The 19189-nt window shown below is 48.4% G+C and overlaps 1 protein-coding gene and 1 pseudogene across 1 annotated transcript in view; one reads left to right on the forward strand and one right to left on the reverse strand.

Moving 5' to 3' along the window:
• Nucleotides 1-3105, reverse strand: part of LOC118382292 (collagen alpha-1(XI) chain-like) — a 232488-nt gene extending 229383 nt beyond the window's left edge. Inside the window, 2 exon segments of the mRNA XM_052498236.1 lie at nt 2784-2948; nt 3090-3105. Of these exon segments, the coding sequence (XP_052354196.1) occupies nt 2784-2948; nt 3090-3105 (181 nt within the window).
• An 11769-nt stretch (nt 3106-14874) lies between these two features.
• Nucleotides 14875-17262, forward strand: LOC127916439 (uncharacterized protein K02A2.6-like; annotated as a pseudogene).
• Nucleotides 17263-19189: the final 1927 nt, after the last annotated feature.

Genomic DNA, 19189 nt, shown 5'->3' on the forward strand with positions numbered 1-19189 from the left:
GATGTGACTGATTCAATCATAAGATGTAACTGATTGAATCATAAGATGTGACTGATTGAATCATAAGATGTGACTGATTGAATCGTAAGATGTGACTGATTGAATCATAAGATGTGACTGATTGAATCATAAGATGTGACTGATTGAATCATAAGATGTGACTGATTCAATCATAAGATGTAACTGATTGAATCATAAGATGTGACTGATTGAATCATAAGATGTGACTGATTGAATCGTAAGATGTGACTGATTGAATCGTAAGATGTGACTGATTGAATCGTAAGATGTAACTGATTGAATCATAAGATGTAGATAGACATAAACTAATCATTTATTCAGTCCAGAGGGAATGAAACCAACAACCCTGGTGTTACAAGCATCCAGATAGACCTAAACTAATAATTTATTCACTCCAGAGGGAATGAAACCCACAACCCTGGTGTTACAAGCATCCAGATAGACCTAAACTAATAATTTATTCAGTCCAGAGGGAATGAAACCCACAACCCTGGTGTTACAAGCATCCAGATAGACCTAAACTAATCATTTATTCACTCCAGAGGGAATGAAACCCACAACCCTGGTGTTACAAGCATCCAGATAGACCTAAACGAATCATTTATTCACTCCAGAGGGAATGAAACCCATAACCCTGGTGTTACAAGCATCCTGATAGACCTAAACTAATAATTTATTCAGTCCAGAGGGAATGAAACCCATAACCCTGGTGTTACAAGCATCCAGATAGACCTACACTAATCATTTATTCACTCCAGAGGGAATGAAACCCACAACCCTGACATTACGAGCATCACACTCTACAAACTAAGCCACACAGGACCTGAGCTAATCGTATACTACTTTATCCACGTACATAGATGTCCAGGCTTGATGACAACGATATACCTTTTAGGGCAATGATATTGAACGTGTAAAATCTCTCGTATTTAGAGTACAATTTTCCTTTCAGAAGAGCCAATCTGGGGGGCAACCAATGTATGAACATTAAAATAGATTTATTGACACTTTTCCTGAGTTTATTTAAACACAAACAATTCTCCATTAGTGATTTGAAAAGGTTGCGCCAAAGAGGAATACAATTTCTAAAAAATATCCTACAAAACTTTAAGAGGTCATTAGGACATTAGTTAGTCCAACTAAACAGATCTACCAATGTGTCACGCCCTGACCTTAGAGAGACGTTTTATTTCTCTATTTGGTTAGGTCAGGGTGTGATGTTTGGTGAGCATTCTATGTTTTGTATTTCTGTGTGTTTTGACCGTATGGTTCCCAATCAGAGGCAGCTGTCTATCATTGTCTCTGATTGGGAATCATACTTAGGCAGCCTGTTTTTCCCACCTTAGCTGTGGCTAGTTGACTTTGTTAGTGGCACTATAGCCCTAGTAAGCGTCGTGGTTGTTGGCAATGTACGCTCACCACGCTGCACCTTGGTCCATTCCATACGACGATCATGACAGCATGAGTCAAACTTGGGTTTTAACACCCACATGAAATAATTCAGTATCGACTGTCTCACATAAAACACCTGAAGCAACTCTGGTGCATAATCCAGACTCATAACAATAGTTTACTATTTCAACATGACGGCCATTGAGTTCATTCGTTTCATTCAACTCAAGCCTTCCCTCTCAGCCAGATCCTCTCTCTCTGGGGTTGGTGTTAGACTAGCTTAGTTCTCTCAGTCAGATTCTCTCTCTCTAGGGTTGGTGTTAGACTAGCTAGTTCTCTCAGCCAGATCCTCTCTCTCTAGGGTTGGTGTTAGACTAGCTAGTTCTCTCAGCCAGATTCTCTCTCTCTAGGGTTGGTGTTAGACTAGCTAGTTCTCTCAGCCAGATTCTCTCTCTCTAGGGTTGGTGTTAGACTAGCTAGTTCTCTCAGCCAGATCCTCTCTCTCTAGGGTTGGTGTTAAACTCGCTAGTTCTCTCAGTCAGATTCTCTCTGGGGATTGGTGTTAGACTAGCTAGTTCTCTCAGCCAGATCCTCTCTCTCTAGGGTTGGTGTTAGACTAGCTAGTTCTCTCAGCCAGATTCTCTCTCTCTAGGGTTGGTGTTAGACTAGCTAGTTCTCTCAGCCAGATTCTCTCTCTCTAGGGTTGGTGTTAGACTAGCTAGTTCTCTCAGCCAGATCCTCTCTCTCTAGGGTTGGTGTTAGACTAGCTAATTCTCTCAGTCAGATTCTCTCTCTCTGGGGTTGGTGTTAAACTAGCTAGTTCTCTCAGTCCGATTCTCTCTCTCTGGGGTTGGTGTTAAACTAGCTAGTTCTCTCAGTCAGATTCTCTCTCTCTAGGGTTGGTGTTAAACTAGCTAGTTCTCTCAGTCAGATTCTCTCTCTCTGGGGTTGGTGTTAGACTAGCTAGTTCTCTCAGTCAGATTCTCTCTCTCTGGGGTTGGTGTTAGACTAGCTAGTTCTCTCAGTCAGATTCTCTCTCTCTGGGGTTGGTGTTAAACTAGCTAGTTCTCTCAGCCAGATTCTCTCTCTCTAGGATGGTGTTAAACTAGCTAGTTCTCTCAGTCAGATTCTCTCTCTCTGGGGGTTGGTGTTAAACTAGCTAGTTCTCTCAGCCAGATTCTCTCTCTCTAGGGTTGGTGTTAAACTAGCTAGATCTCTCAGTCAGATTCTCTCTCTCTAGGGTTGGTGTTAAACTAGCTAGTTCTCTCAGACAGATTCTCTCTCTCTGGGGATTGGTGTTAAACTATTTGGGGGAAAACAGAGAGAGGGTGGAGGGGAACGGAGGGATGGAAAAACATGGTTTGTCTTACCTGGGAAAAGCTGCTTGGTGGGGGCACTGATCTGGGCTTGCTTTCCAACTCTGTAGGCTGTGTCTGGCTTAGATGCTCTTCGGTTTGTGCAAAATCCTGAAGTTTTCCTAACTCCTTCTGGGGAATTGTGAAAGTCTAATACTTTAAGCACGTCCACTGGTTCAGCTGTTGGAGAGAGAGAGAAGATACAACACGATTTACAATCTGACAAGATCTTCACAACACACCTTAATCTTTGTTTCAATGGTTAGAATGTCAATCAACCATAATCTATTGCATTTACACAAAATGTAAGTCACATCATACCGAACCTCTGATTCATGATCATGGCTTTATAGCTTTCAAAATAATTCACATTTTAATCCAGTAAACCGTCTATAAAGTGTTACCGAATCTGTCTACTGAATACTTCCATTCTGGTGATAACCTAATGAGGAAGGACTTCAAATAATTGAACATAGACAGATGTATTGACCCCCTGGTTACATGTCCCCCTGTCTACATATCCCCCTGTCTACCCTGTCTCCCCTGTCTACATATCCCCCTGTCTCCCCTGTCTACATATCCCACTGTCTCCCCTGTCTACATATCCCCCTGTCTCCCCTGTCTCCCCTGTCTACATATCCCCCTGTCTCCCCTGTCTATATATCCCCCTGTCTACATGTCCCCCTGTCTACCTATCCCCCTGTCTCCCTGGCTACATGTCCCCTGTCTACATATCCCCTGTCTCCCCTGTCTACATATCCCCCTGTCTCCCATGTCTCCCTGTCTACATATCCCCCTGTCTCCCTGTCTATATATCCCCCTGTCTCCCCTGTCTACATATCCCCCTGTCTCCCCTGTCTACATATCCCCCTGTCTCCCATGTCTCCCCTGTCTACATATCCCCCTGTCTCCCCTGTCTACATATCCCCTGTCTCCCCTGTCTACATATCCCCTGTCTCCCATGTCTCCCCTGTCTACATATCCCCTGTCTCCCCTGTCTACATATCCCCTGTCTCCCTGTCTACATGTCCCCCTGTCTCCCTGTCTACATATCCCGCCGTCTCCCTGTCTACATATCCCCCTGTCTCCCTGTCTACATATCCCCCTGTCTCCCCTGTCAACATATCCCCTGTCTCCCCTGTCTACATATCCCCCTGTCTCCCCTGTCTACATATCCCCTGTCTCCCCTGTCTACATATCCCCTGTCTCCCCTGTCTACATATCCCGCCGTCTCCCTGTCTACATATCCCCCTGTCTCCCTGTCTACATATCCCCTGTCTCCCCTGTCTATATATCCCCTGTCTCCCTGTCTACATATCCCCTGTCTCCCCTGTCTACATATCCCCCTGTCTCCCATGTCTCCCCTGTCTACATATCCCCCTGTCTCCCCTGTCTACATATCCCCCTGTCTCCCCTGTCTACATATCCCCCTGTCTCCCATGTCTCCCCTGTCTACATATCCCCCTGTCTCCCCTGTCTACATATCCCCCTGTCTCCCCTGTCTACATATCCCCCTGTCTCCCATGTCTCCCTGTCTACATATCCCCCTGTCTCCCCTGTCTACATATCCCCCTGTCTCCCCTGTCTACATATCCCCCTGTCTCCCCTGTCTACATATCCCGCCGTCTCCCTGTCTACATATCCCCTGTCTCCCTGTCTACATATCCCCCTGTCTCCCCTGTCTACATATCCCCTGTCTCCCTGTCTACATATCCCCTGTCTCCCCTGTCTACATATCCCCCTGTCTCCCCTGTCTACATATCCCCTGTCTCCCCTGTCTACATATCCCCTGTCTCCCCTGTCTACATATCCCCTGTCTCCCCTGTCTACATATCCCCCTGTCTCCCCTGTCTACATATCCCCTGTCTCCCCTGTCTACATATCCCCCTGTCTCCCATGTCTCCCCTGTCTACATATCCCCCTGTCTCCCCTGTCTACATATCCCCCTGTCTCCCCTGTCTACATATCCCGCCGTCTCCCTGTCTACATATCCCCTGTCTACATATCCCCCTGTCTACATATCCCCCTGTCTACATATCCCCGTCTCCCCTGTCTATATATCCCCGTCTCCCCTGTCTATATATCCCCCTGTCTCCCCTGTCTCCCCTGTCTCCCCTGTCTACATATCCCCCTGTCTACATATCCCCCTGTCTCCCCTGTCTACATATCCCCCTGTCTCCCTGTCTACATATCCCCCTGTCTCCCCTGTCTCCCCTGTCTACATATCCCCCTGTCTACATATCCCCCCGTCTCCCCTGTCTACATATCCCCTGTCTACATATCCCCTGTCTCCCCTGTCTCCCCTGTCTACATATCCCCCTGTCTACATATCCCCCCGTCTCCCCTGTCTACATATCCCCCTGTCTACATATCCCCCTGTCTCCCCTGTCTCCCCTGTCTACATATCCCCCTGTCTACATATCCCCCCGTCTCCCCTGTCTACATATCCCCTGTCTCCCCTGTCTCCCCTGTCTCCCCTGTCTACATATCCCCCTGTCTACATATCCCCCTGTCTCCCCTGTCTACATATCCCCCTGTCTCCCCTGTCTACATATCCCCCCTGTCTCCCCTGTCTACATATCCCCCTGTCTCCCCTGTCTACATATCCCCCTGTCTCCCCTGTCTACATATCCCCCTGTCTCCCTGTCTACATATCCCCCTGTCTACATATCCCCCTGTCTCCCCTGTCTACATATCCCCCTGTCTCCCCTGTCTACATATCCCCCCGTCTCCCCTGTCTACATATCCCCCTGTCTCCCCTGTCTACATATCCCCCTGTCTCCCCTGTCTACATATCCCCCTGTCTCCCCTGTCTACATATCCCCCTGTCTCCCCTGTCTACATATCCCCCCGTCTCCCCTGTCTACATATCCCCCTGTCTCCCCTGTCTACATATCCCCCCCGTCTCCCCTGGCTACATATCCCCCCGTCTCCCTGGCTACATATCCCCCTGTCTCCCTGTCTACATATCCCCCTGTCTCCCCTGTCTACATATCCCCCGTCTCCCTGTCTACATATCCCCTGTCTACATATCCCCCTGTCTACATATCCCCTGTCTATATATCCCCGTCTCCCTGTCTATATATCCCCCTGTCTCCCCTGTCTACATATCCCCCGTCTCCCCTGTCTACATATCCCCCTGTCTCCCTGTCTACATATCCCCCTGTCTCCCCTGTCTCCCCTGTCTACATATCCCCCTGTCTACATATCCCCCTGTCTCCCCTGTCTACATATCCCCCCGTCTCCCCTGTCTACATATCCCCCTGTCTCCCCTGTCTATATATCCCCTGTCTCCCCTGGCTACATATCCCCCCGTCTCCCCTGGCTACATATCCCCCCGTCTCCCCTGGCTACATATCCCCCCGTCTCCCCTGTCTACATATCCCCCGTCTCCCCTGGCTACATATCCCCCGTCTCCCTGTCTACATATCCCCGTCTCCCCTGTCTACATATCCCCCCCGTCTCCCCTGTCTACATATCCCCCGTCTCCCCTGTCTACATATCCCCCGTCTCCCTGTCTACATATCCCCCTGTCTACATATCCCCCCCGTCTCCCCTGTCTACATATCCCCCGTCTCCCTGGCTACATATCCCCCTGTCTACATATCCCCCGTCTCCCCTGGCTACATATCCCCCGTCTCCCCTGTCTACATATCCCCCGTCTCCCCTGTCTACATATCCCCCGTCTCCCTGTCTACATATCCCCCGTCTCCCTGTCTACATATCCCCCCGTCTCCCCTGGCTACATATCCCCCGTCTCCCTGGCTACATATCCCCCCGTCTCCCCTGGCTACATATCCCCCCGTCTCCCCTGTCTACATATCCCCCGTCTCCCTGTCTACATATCCCCCCGTCTCCCTGGCTACATATCCCCCGTCTCCCCTGTCTACATATCCCCCCGTCTCCCCTGGCTACATATCCCCCCGTCTCCCCTGGCTACATATCCCCCGTCTCCCCTGTCTACATATCCCCCCCGTCTCCCCTGTCTACATATCCCCCCGTCTCCCCTGTCTACATATCCCCCCGTCTCCCCTGTCTACATATCCCCCCGTCTCCCCTGTCTACATATCCCCCCGTCTCCCCTGTCTACATATCCCCCGTCTCCCCTGTCTACATATCCCCGTCTCCCCTGTCTACATATCCCCTGTCTACATATCCCCCGTCTCCCTGGCTACATATCCCCCGTCTCCCCTGGCTACATATCCCCGTCTCCCCTGTCTACATATCCCCGTCTCCCTGTCTACATATCCCCCCTCTCCCCTGTCTACATATCCCCCGTCTCCCCTGTCTACATATCCCCCGTCTCCCTGTCTACATATCCCCCTGTCTCCCCTGTCTACATATCCCCTGTCTACATATCCCCCTGTCTCATATCCCCCTGTCTACATATCCCCTGTCTCATATCCCCTGTCTACATATCCCCTGTCTACATATCCCCTGTCTCCCCTGTCTACATGTCCCCCTGTCTACATGTCCCCTGTCTACATATCCCCCTGTCTCCCCCTGTCTACATATCCCCTGTCTCCCTGTCTACATATCCCCTGTCTCCCCTGTCTCCATATCCCCTGGCTACATATCCCCTGTCTCCCCTGTCTACATATCCCCTGGCTACATATCCCCTGTCTCCCCTGTCTACATATCCCCTGTCTCCCCTGTCTACATATCCCCCTGTCTCCCCTGGCTACATATCCCCCTGTCTCCCCTGGCTACATATCCCCTGTCTACATATCCCCGTCTCCCCTGTCTACATATCCCCCTGTCTACATATCCCCCTGTCTCCCCTGTCTACATATCCCCCTGTCTCCCTGGCTACATATCCCCCTGTCTCCCCTGTCTACATATCCCCCTGTCTCCCCTGTCTCCATATCCCCCTGTCTACATATCCCCTGTCTACATATCCCCCTGTCTACATATCCCCCTGTCTCCCCTGTCTACATATCCCCCTGTCTCCCTGGCTACATATCCCCTGTCTACATATCCCCGTCTCCCTGGCTACATATCCCCTGTCTCCCCTGTCTACATATCCCCCTGTCTCCCCTGTCTACATATCCCCCTGTCTACATATCCCCGTCTCCCCTGGCTACATATCCCCCTGTCTCCCCTGTCTACATATCCCCCTGTCTCCCCTGTCTACATATCCCCCTGTCTCCCCTGTCTACATATCCCCCTGTCTACATGTCCCCCTGTCTCCCCTGTCTACATATCCCCCTGTCTCCCCTGTCTATATGTCCCCCTGTCTCCCCTGTCTACATATCCCCCATATCCCCCTGTCTTCCTGTTGGTTTGGTCTAAAACCACTGTTTGGTTTGGCACGCAGCAGTTTCTTTAGTAATTTTATACAAGATGTTATAAAACATGTATATTTCCCTCGACACACAATTTGGCAAGCAGACACTCCAGTACATACAGCAAACCAACTTCCTGCTTCATTCTTCTCAATGCAGCATGCTGGGAAACCTGTCCCTGTTTCAACATGAAGCTATTTCCGTTGTATAGAAGGATGTCTTCAGTATTAACTAGGCTATACATACACATGACTACTGGGCCTAAACCAACAGAGTCCACAATGATTTGGTTTCACCTCAAACCAAACACATGACACGCTTTAACATATTTACTACGGTTCAATAGCTCATGTTCCCTCTAAAGCTCGTATTCACGAGACTGCCACAGAAATATTATCCCACAGAGAGAAGCACGATATTGAACTTCACTCTTTATAGAGCAGTAAGTCACCAACTGGTCCACCAGTCGATTGCGACCGATCTCCAAGACAGTCCCAGTCGATCGGCTAACATTTCTGTAAAAACCCCAAAGATAAAGCCTTGGTTGTAGGTGCACCCGATTCAGCTGCCCTGCACGTCGGGTAGGCAAACTGTTGCAATTTTGAACCATTTCATGTGTCTGAAGGTACAACTCTGCCTTCCCAGCGGGCAGAGAGAGCAAATCAAGTGCACTCTAGGCTTACCACTGGCCAATTGGATGGCTCAGATTACCATGTCTGCCGTAATGTAGCAGGTGTAAAAGACAGCTACAGTATAGTTGATAGGTTTCTAAATGTTTAAAACCATGACTAGAAAGAGAATCTGTCAACAAATACAGTATAGTTGATAGAGTGAGGTTTCTAAATGTTTAAAACCATGACTAGAGAGAGAGACTGTCAACAAATACAGTATAGTTGATATGGTGAGGTTTCTGAATGTTTAAAACCATGACTAGAGAGAGAGACTGTCAACGACTACAGTAAAGAGCTGCTGTTTTGATGACCGACTTCATGTTTAAGTTCTTACTCAGTGTGAGTTGGGTGGGTTGTCTATGTTAGTTTTTCTATGATTTTCTATTTCTGTGTTTGGCCTGGTATGGTTCTCAATCAGAGGCAGCTGTCAATCGTTGTCCCTGATTGAGAACCATATTTAGGGAGCCTGTTTTCTATTGTGTTTTGTGGGTGGTTGTTTTCAGTCTGTGTGTGTGTGTCTCCACCAGACAGAACTGTTTTCAGTCTGTGTGTGTGTCTCCACCAGACAGAACTGTTTTCAGTCTGTGTGTGTGTTTCTCCACCAGACAGAACTGTTTTCAGTCTGTGTGTGTGTGTCTCCACCAGACAGAACTGTTTTCAGTCTGTGTGTGTGTTTCTCCACCAGACAGAACTGTTTTCAGTCTGTGTGTGTGTCTCCACCAGACAGAACTGTTTTCAGTCTGTGTGTGTGTCTGCACCAGACATAACTGTTTTCAGTCTGTGTGTGTGTGTCTCCACCAGACAGAACTGTTTTCAGTCTGTGTGTGTGTTTCTCCACCAGACAGAACTGTTTTCAGTCTGTGTGTGTGTTTCTCCACCAGACAGAACTGTTTTCAGTCTGTGTGTGTGTCTCCACCAGACAGAACTGTTTTCAGTCTGTGTGTGTGTCTCCACCAGACAGAACTGTTTTCAGTCTGTGTGTGTGTTTCTCCACCAGACAGAACTGTTTTCAGTCTGTGTGTGTGTCTGCACCAGACAGAACTGTTTTCAGTCTGTGTGTTTCTCCACCAGACAGAACTGTTCCGGTTGTTTTCAGTCTGTGTGTGTGTCTGCACCAGACAGAACTGTTTTCAGTCTGTATGTCTCTCCACCAGACAGAACTGTTTTCAGTCTGTGTGTGTGTTTCTCCACCAGACAGAACTGTTTTCAGTCTGTGTGTGTGTGTCTCTCCACCAGACAGAACTGTTTTCAGCCTGTGTGTGTGTGTCTCCACCAGACAGAACTGTTTTCAGTCTGTGTGTGTGTCTCCACCAGACAGAACTGTTTTCAGCCTGTCTGTGTGTGACAGAACTGTTTTCAGCCTGTGTGTGTGTGTCTCCACCAGACAGAACTGTTTTCAGTCTGTGTGTGTGTGTCTCCACCAGACAGAACTGTTTTCAGTCTGTGTGTGTGTGTCTCCACCAGACAGAACTGTTTTCAGTCTGTGTGTGTGTCTCCACCAGACAGAACTGTTTTCAGTCTGTGTGTTTATCCACCAGACAGAACTGTTTTCAGTCTGTGTGTGTGTCTCCACCAGTGTTTTCAGCCTGTGTGTGTTTCTTTGACAGAACTGTTTCAGCCTGTGTGTGTTACTCCACCAGACAGAACTGTTTTCAGTCTGTGTGTGTGTCTCCACCAGACAGAACTGTTTTCAGTCTGTGTGTGTGTCTCCACCAGACAGAACTGTTTTCAGCCTGTGTGTGTGTGTCTCCACCAGACAGAACTGTTTTCAGTCTGTGTGTGTGTTTCTCCACCAGACAGAACTGTTTTCAGTCTGTGTGTGTGTTTATCCACCAGACAGAACTGTTCCTTGGTGCTTTGTTTCTTTGTTATTCAGAGTTCAGTTGTGATTACTATTAAAAAGCATGAACACTTACCACGCTGCACCTTGGTCCTCACCTTCTTCCACCGTCGGCAGCCGCTACACTCAGCACCGTCGGCAGCCGCTACACTCAGCACCGTCGGCAGCCGCTACACTCAGCACCGTCGGCAGCCGCTACACTCAGCACCGTCGGCAGCCGCTACACTCAGCCCCGTCGGCAGCCGTTACACTCAGCACCGTCGACAGCCGTTACACTCAGCCCCGTCGACAGCCGTTACACTCAGCCCCGTCGACAGCCGTTACACTCAGCCCCGTCGACAGCCGTTACGCTCAGCCCCGTCGACAGCCGTTACGCTCAGCCCCGTCGACAGCCGTTACGCTCAGCCCTGACGACAGCCGTTACGCTCAGCCCTGTCGACAGCCGTTACGCTCAGCCCTGACGACAGCCGTTACACTCAGCCCTGTCGACAGCCGTTACACTCAGCCCTGTCGACAGCCGTTACACTCAGCCCCGTCGACAGCCGTTACACTCAGCACCATCAACACTTTGCATTCAACACTTTTATAACCCATCAAATGCACGTTCTTCCTATTTCCACTCAGCGCTACAACAAGCACTGCAGCAGTAAGGAATGAGTAGGAAAGTGTCTATAGGCTTGTGTTGTTGTCTAATATCGAGGAATATTTCACTTTCTCTGTCCATAGGAGTAAGAGCATGAATTTGAGCATAACGCAGAAATATTGTGGTGTGACTCGAGTTTCGTCATCATCTGGAAGACAGTGTCCATTTTGGTCAGTGTCAGTGGAGGAAGAGCGGAGGGACGTAGAGAGACTGACCCTCAGTCTGCTGCTCTCTCTCTCCGCTGAGACTGTCCTTCAGTCTGCTGCTCTCTCTCTCCTCTGAGACTGACCCTCAGTCTGCTGCTCTCTCTCTCCTCTGAGACTGACCCTCAGTCTGCTGCTCTCTCTCTCCTCTGAGACTGACCCTCAGTCTGCTGCTCTCTCTCTCCTCTGAGACTGACCCTCAGTCTGCTGCTCTCTCTCTCTCCTCTGAGACTGACCCTCAGTCTGCTGCTCTCTCTCTCCTCTGAGACTGACCCTCAGTCTGCTGCTCTCTCTCTCTCCTCTGAGACTGACCCTCAGTCTGCTGCTCTCTCTCTCCTCTGAGACTGTCCTTCAGTCTGCTGCTCTCTCTCTCTCTCCTCTGAGACTGACCCTCAGTCTGCTGCTCTCTCTCCTCTGAGACTGACCCTCAGTCTGCTGCTCTCGCTCTCCTCTGAGACTGACCCTCAGTCTGCTGCTCTCTCTCTCCTCTGAGACTGACCCTCAGTCTGCTGCTCTCTCTCTCTCTCCTCTGAGACTGACCCTCAGTCTGCTGCTCTCTCTCTCTCCTCTGAGACTGACCCTCAGTCTGCTGCTCTCTCTCTCCTCTGAGACTGACCCTCAGTCTGCTGCTCTCTCTCTCCTCTGAGACTGTCCTTCAGTCTGCTGCTCTCTCTCTCTCCTCTGAGACTGACTGTATGCTCACTCATCTGTGGCTCACAAGTAATAAAACAATGGCTGTGGTACCGGTGTGATCATATAGCTCACCTCAAATGTACACAATAAAACAAAATGGCCCGAACGACAATGCATTGGCATTTTATTTTGTACAGTGGATTCTTGCATCAAACAACACAACAACATTTTCAGGCACCTCCTTGTCCGAAGGACAAGCGGATGAACAGGATCATGTCCAGCCTTGCATCTGTCTTGTGGAATGCAGGCCAACATTGAACACCACACATTGGCTGCTACTGTAGTCTGAATGATAGAACAGCCCTGGACAAATGTAAAAAAAAATAATAAAAAAAATAGGAACACGAGGTATTATGATAGAATGTTTTTACAGAAATGTTTGTCGGTCAGCCTCGGAGTGTGCACAGCTTTGAGGGAACGTTGCTTATCAGTAACGTTGCAGAGTGAGAGGGAGGCTGATTGGGATATTCTCCAAGACCACTTGGCCATATTGTATAATGAAAAACGTACCCAGGTAATCACTGGGCTCTAAGTGAACTGAAACACCTGGTGTGAGTTTACTCCTGGCCGCTGTGCAAATAAGATCACATATATCCAAGTCCAAGTCCCTATGTGGCACAGGAAGGAACCCGAAGCGGAAAAGGGCCAACTCATAGTGTCCATACAGGGGCCTTCATAGTGTCCATACAGGGGTCTTCATAGTGTCCATACAGGGTTCTTCATAGTGTCCATACAGGGGCCTTCATAGTATCCATACAGGGGCCTTCATAGTGTCCATACAGGGGTCTTCATAGTGTCCATACAGGGTTCTTCATAGTATCCATACAGGGGCCTTCATAGTATCCATACAGGGGCCTTCATAGTGTCCATACAGGGGTCTTCATAGTGTCCATACAGGGGTCTTCATAGTGTCCATACAGGGGCCTTCATAGTGTCCATACAGGGGCCTTCATAGTGTCCATACAGGGGCCTTCATAGTGTCCATACAGGGTCTTCATAGTGTCCATACAGGGGCCTTCATAGTGTCCATACAGGGGTCTTCATAGTGTCCATACAGGGGTCTTCATAGTGTCCATACAGGGGCCTTCATAGTGTCCATACAGGGGCCTTCATAGTATCCATACAGGGGCCTTCATAGTATCCATACAGGGGCCTTCATAGTGTCCATACAGGGGTCTACCCTGTTGCTGTTAAAGGGCCAACTCATAGTGTCCATACAGGGGTCTTCATAGTATCCATACAGGGGTCTTCATAGTATCCATACAGGGACCTTCATAGTATCCATACAGGAGTCTTCATAGTATCTGTTATGTTCTGTTAATTACTGATGTCCCCTTTAAGGATGAAGCGCCCTTGGTCATGCGCAGTATTGTTCTATGTTATTCTGGTACTAACTAGTTTGAGTAAATGTGAAGCTCCAGTTCAATTGATTGTATTCAGAGTCTTTCTTATTACATAAATAAGTACTAAGTGTTAAGACACCACAATGGCGACGAGGATGATTACCTGCAGTGTGCATCACGAATACAGATGGAGTTCGTAGGAAGAGAGGAAGATTTTGACCCTGTAGCACAACAGCTAGCAAGCAGTGAGGACGAGGGGAGAGCTGACGAGAACGAGGCGGCAGATCAAAGACCCGTGGAGCCGGAGGTAAAGAGAATGGCTAGCATCGGGAAAATAGATGTGTTTGATGACACGCAAGAAAACTGGGCAACTTACATTGAACGACTGGAACATTACTTCATTGCAAACGACATTGCTGATAACAAGAGAGTGCCAGCGTTGTTGAGTTTAATTGGCCCAAAAACATACAGTTTGCTAAGAGATCTGACTGCCCCTCTGAAGCCCTCAAATAAAACATTCACAGAGATTGTGGAGATATTGCAAAATCACCTGTCACCTAAACCACTCCTCATCGCGGAACGTTTTCATTTCCACAAGAGAGATCAGAATGAGGGGGAGGGTGTTAGTACATATGTAGCAGTGTTGAAGAAACTGTCTGAACATTGCCAGTTGGGAGAGAACCTAAATGACACATTAAGGGATAGATTTGTTTGTGGACTGGAACATGAACACATTCAAAAACGTTTGCTCACAGAATCAGAGCTCACGTTTGCAAAGGCTGTTGAAATTGCTGTTGCTATGGAAATCGCGACTAAAGATACTTTTGAGTTGCAAAGTAAAAGAAGTACCGACCTGTCACAAATTTCCCTGCACAAGTTCTCACGCAGTCGACAACGCCCCCGTGTGGCCGAAAAATGCAACAGGTGTGACAGAGATGGTCACAGAGCAGAGGACTGCCGTTTCAAAGACGAAATTTGTCACAAATGCAGTAGAAGGGGGTACATTCAAAGAGCATGCAAAGCCAAATTCAGTCACAACAGGAAAACTGAGAAAATTAAAGGGTCTGTGAATGCACTAGCAGAGAACAGTGGCAGTGATTCAGATGAACGATTAATTGGTACAATGGAGTTAAACACAGTGACTTCTCCCAGCAGTAGCATAATATGGGTGACACCAGATATCGAAGGCAAACCCCTCAAAATGGAGCTGGACACAGGATCTGCAGTGTCTATAATTTCCACTACTGTCTACAATGAGCACTTTAAGGCTATCAAGCTGAAGAACACCAATATGTTGCTGAAGACATACTCAGGAGAGAGATTGAGCCCAATGGGGGCGTTGCAGGTCAGAGTGCGTTATGGGGGGCAAACACACCAGTTACAGCTGTAAGTGGTGCCTGGAACTGGCCCCCCATTATTTGGCAGGGAATGGCTTTCAAAAGTAAAGCTGAATTGGTGTGACTTGAAAATGCTCCACACGTTCCAGTCCAAAGAGAAAGGCACAGACCAAACACTGGAACACTTGCGGAAGAAATACAACACAGTTTTCAGTGATCAGATGGGAACAGTAAAAGGCTTCACAGCAAAACTTGTACTAAGAGATGACGCAACCCCAAAATTCTGCAAAGCCAGATCTGTTCCATACTCCCTGAGACCAAAGGTGGAAGCGGAAATCGATCGCTTGCAGGATACAGGGATCCTGACGAAAGTGGACAGAAGCGAATGGGCCACACCCATAGTTCCTATTGTGAAGAAAGACGGGTCTGTTAGAATGTGTGGGGACTTCAAGGTAACTGTGAATCCAATGTTGCATGTGGACCAATACCCCCTACCACGCCTGGATGACATCTTTGCTGCACTAGCTGGTGGGAAACACTTCAGTAAAATCGATCTGAAACAGGCTTACCTGCAGCTACCGGTTGAAGAGAGTTCCAAACAGTACCTGACAATAAACACACACAAAGGTCTATACAGGTATAACCGCCTGGTGTTTGGCATTGCATCAGCCCCAGCCATTTGGCAACGAACTATTGACCAGATTTTGCAAGGAATCCCAGGAACCCAATGTATCCTGGATGACATGATCATAACAGGACGCACCGACAAAGAGCACCTGGCTAACCTGGAAGAGGTCCTGACTGAAAGAGTATGGTCTACAGGCAAACTTAAAGAAGTGTGAGTTCTTCAAAGACAAGATTGTCTTCTGTGGACATGAGATTGACTGTAATGGATTGCACAAAACACAGGACAAAATCGAGGCAGTGGTACAGGCACCACGACCACAAAATATCACAGAAGTGAGATCTTTCACGGGACTGATCAATTACTACAGAAGATTCCTCCCAAACCTTTCAGCAGTACTCCAGCCTCTAAATCAGCTCCTGGAAAAGAATAGGACATGGCGGTGGACAGAGCAATGTGAAAATGCATTTCTGGAGGCAAAACGGCTCATAACATCTGAACAGGTCCTGATGCATTACGACCCTGAAATGCCAGTGAAGTTGGCTTGTGATGCGTCCCCTTATGGATTAGGTCCTTTCACACACACTGAAAGATGGGTCAGAGAGGCCAGTTGCATTTGCGTCACGAACATTGAATGATGCAGAGAAAAACTACTCACAAATCGACAAAGAAGCACTGGCGCTAGTGTGGGGCGTCAAGAAATTCCACGCATACCTATATGGCAAGCGTTTCACACTGGTTACAGATCACCAGCCGTTGCTTTCCATTTTCAGTCCAAAGAAAGGCATTCCGGCAATGACAGCAGCCAGGTTACAGCGATACGCCCTGTTCCTTGCCAGTCATATGTATGACATTGAGTTTAAGCCGTCATCCCCCCACACAAATGCAGATGGATTATCCAGACTGCCATGTACAAGAGAAAGACAAAGGAGGGTGGATGCAGTGGACATGTTCCATACCGCTCAGCTCGAGGCCCTACCAGTCACAGGCACAGTTATCAAACATGAGACAAGGAAAGATGTGACCTTGTCAAAAGTGTACACCTACACCATGTCAGGATGGCCAGCTACTGGCAGAAAGGAGCTGACTCCGTGTTTCCAGTGGAGAAACTAAATTACAACGTACCAAGGATGTTTGATGTGGGGAATGAGAGTCATGATACCCCAGAAATGCCAACATCGAGTCTTGCAGCAACTACATGAAGGTCATGTTGGAATTGTCAAAATGAAGCTGCTCGCAAGGAGCCACTTCTGGTGGCCAGGTCTGGACCAACAGATAGAAAATATGGCAAAGAACTGTAGTGGATGTTTGGAAACCCTTCACATGCCTGCTCCTGTCCCAGTCCACCCATGGGAATGGCCCGCAGAGCCATGGCAGAGAATTCATGTGGACTACGCTGGTCCCTTTGAAAAGCACATGTTTCTGGTTATAGTTGATGCCTATTCCAAATGGCCAGAGGTGTTTTGCACTGACTCCTCCACCTCAGCTCAGACGATAGAGTGTCTCAGAACAACGTTTGCACGCTTCGGTTTGCCACTGCAGCTGGTAAGTGACAACGCGCAAGCTTTTGTAAGTGACGAGTTTACAAGATTCATGTCAGTAAATGGAATCAAACACTCAACTTCAGCTCCGTACCACCCTGCCACCAATGGGCTGGCAGAACGCTTTGTGCAAACCCTAAATCAAGGACTCCGTGCAGCAAAACGAGACAAAGGGACTTTGCAAACAAAACTGGCCAAGTTCCTGGCCTCCTACCGAAACACCCCACATGCCACAACAAATGAAAGCCCAGCCGCACTGATGTTCGGGAGGCCTCTCCGCACAGCTGGACATCATGAAGCCAAACAGGCGTAATGAAGTGCTGAACAAACAAGCCAAGATGCTCTCCGGTGGCCGGGAGCGCCATCTCAAACAGGACAGGAAGTGATGGTGCGAGACTACAGAAGAGGAGGGAAATGGACAAGAGGGCCGTACACACACAAACGGGACCCAGAACTTACCAGGTTCAAGTGAGCCCAGACATAATGTGGCGGCGTCACATTAACCAAATGCATTCCACGGAAAACAGCACAACAATCGAGAGAGAACAGGCACAGAGAGCTCCTGAGAGTGACACACAAGGAACTGTAGAGGACGGTGGGGCAGTAAAGAGACCCCAGGCTGAAAGAAGGGAACGTGTTGATGAAGGTGCTGCTATAGCAGAAGCTATAATGGAACAAGCACACACTGAGGATGTTCAGGAGCCTCCAGACAATCTGAGGCGCTACCCAGAACGAAGGCACCGTCCACCAGACACACACTGAGGATGTTCAGGAACCTCCAGACAATCCGAGGCGCTACACAGAACGAAGGAACCGTCCACCAGACAGACTAGACTTATAAACAAACAAACAAAAACTAAACTGTTCAAGTTCAAATTAAAAGATGCAAAATAACTACAACAAGTTCTGGGAAATGTTTCAGTTGTGGTTTGGTAAAAGTAACTCTGATTGTATAAGAGAAGGAATGTTATGTTCTGTTAATTGGTCCTTCTGTAGCTCAGTTGGTAGAGCATGGCGCTTGTAACGCCAGGGTAGTGGGTTCAATCCCCGGGACCACCCATACGTAGAATGTATGCACACATGACTGTAAGTCGCTTTGGATAAAAGCGTCTGCTAAATGGCATATATTATATTATTATATTATTATTATTAATTACTGATGTCCCCTTTAAGGATGGAGCACCCTTGGTCATGCGCAGTGTTGTTCTATGTTATTCTGGTACTAACTAGTTTGAGTAAATGTGAAGCTCCAGTTCAATTGCTTGTATTCAGAGTCTTTCTTATTACATAAATAAGTACTAACTGTTAAGACACCACAGTATCCATACAGGGACCTTCATAGTATCCATACAGGGGCCTTCATAGTGTCCATACAGGGGTCTACCCTGTTGCTGTTAAAGGGCCAACTCATAGTGTCCATACAGGGGTCTTCATAGTATCCATACAGGGGCCTTCATAGTGTCCATACAGGGGCCTTCATAGTGTCCATACAGGGGCCTTCATAGTATCCATACAGGGGCCTTCATAGTATCCATACAGGGGCCTTCATAGTATCCATACAGGGGCCTTCATAGTGTCCATACAGGGGCCTTCATAGTATCCATACAGGGGCCTTCATAGTGTCCATACAGGGGCCTTCATAGTGTCCATACAGGGGCCTTCATAGTATCCATACAGGGGCCTTCATAGTATCCATACAGGGGCCTTCATAGTGTCCATACAGGGGTCTACCCTGTTGCTGTTAAAGGGCCAACTCATAGTGTCCATACAGGGGTCTTCATAGTATCCATACAGGGGCCTTCATAGTGTCCATACAGGGGCCTTCATAGTGTCCATACAGGGGCCTTCATAGTGTCCATACAGGGGCCTTCATAGTGTCCATACAGGGGCCTTCATAGTGTCCATACAGGGGCCTTCATAGTGTCCATACAGGGGCCTTCATAGTATCCATACAGGGGCCTTCATAGTGTCCATACAGGGGCCTTCATAGTGTCCATACAGGGGCCTTCATAGTATCCATACAGGGGCCTTCATAGTATCCATACAGGGGCCTTCATAGTATCCATACAGGGGCCTTCATAGTGTCCATACAGGGGCCTTCATAGTATCCATACAGGGACCTTCATAGTATCCATACAGGGACCTTCATAGTGTCCATACAGGGGCCTTCATAGTATCCATACAGGGACCTTCATAGTGTCCATACAGGGGCCTTCATAGTATCCATACAGGGGCCTTCA

This window comes from Oncorhynchus keta, chromosome 4, assembly GCF_023373465.1.
Source record: "Oncorhynchus keta strain PuntledgeMale-10-30-2019 chromosome 4, Oket_V2, whole genome shotgun sequence".
NCBI lineage: Eukaryota > Metazoa > Chordata > Actinopteri > Salmoniformes > Salmonidae > Oncorhynchus > Oncorhynchus keta.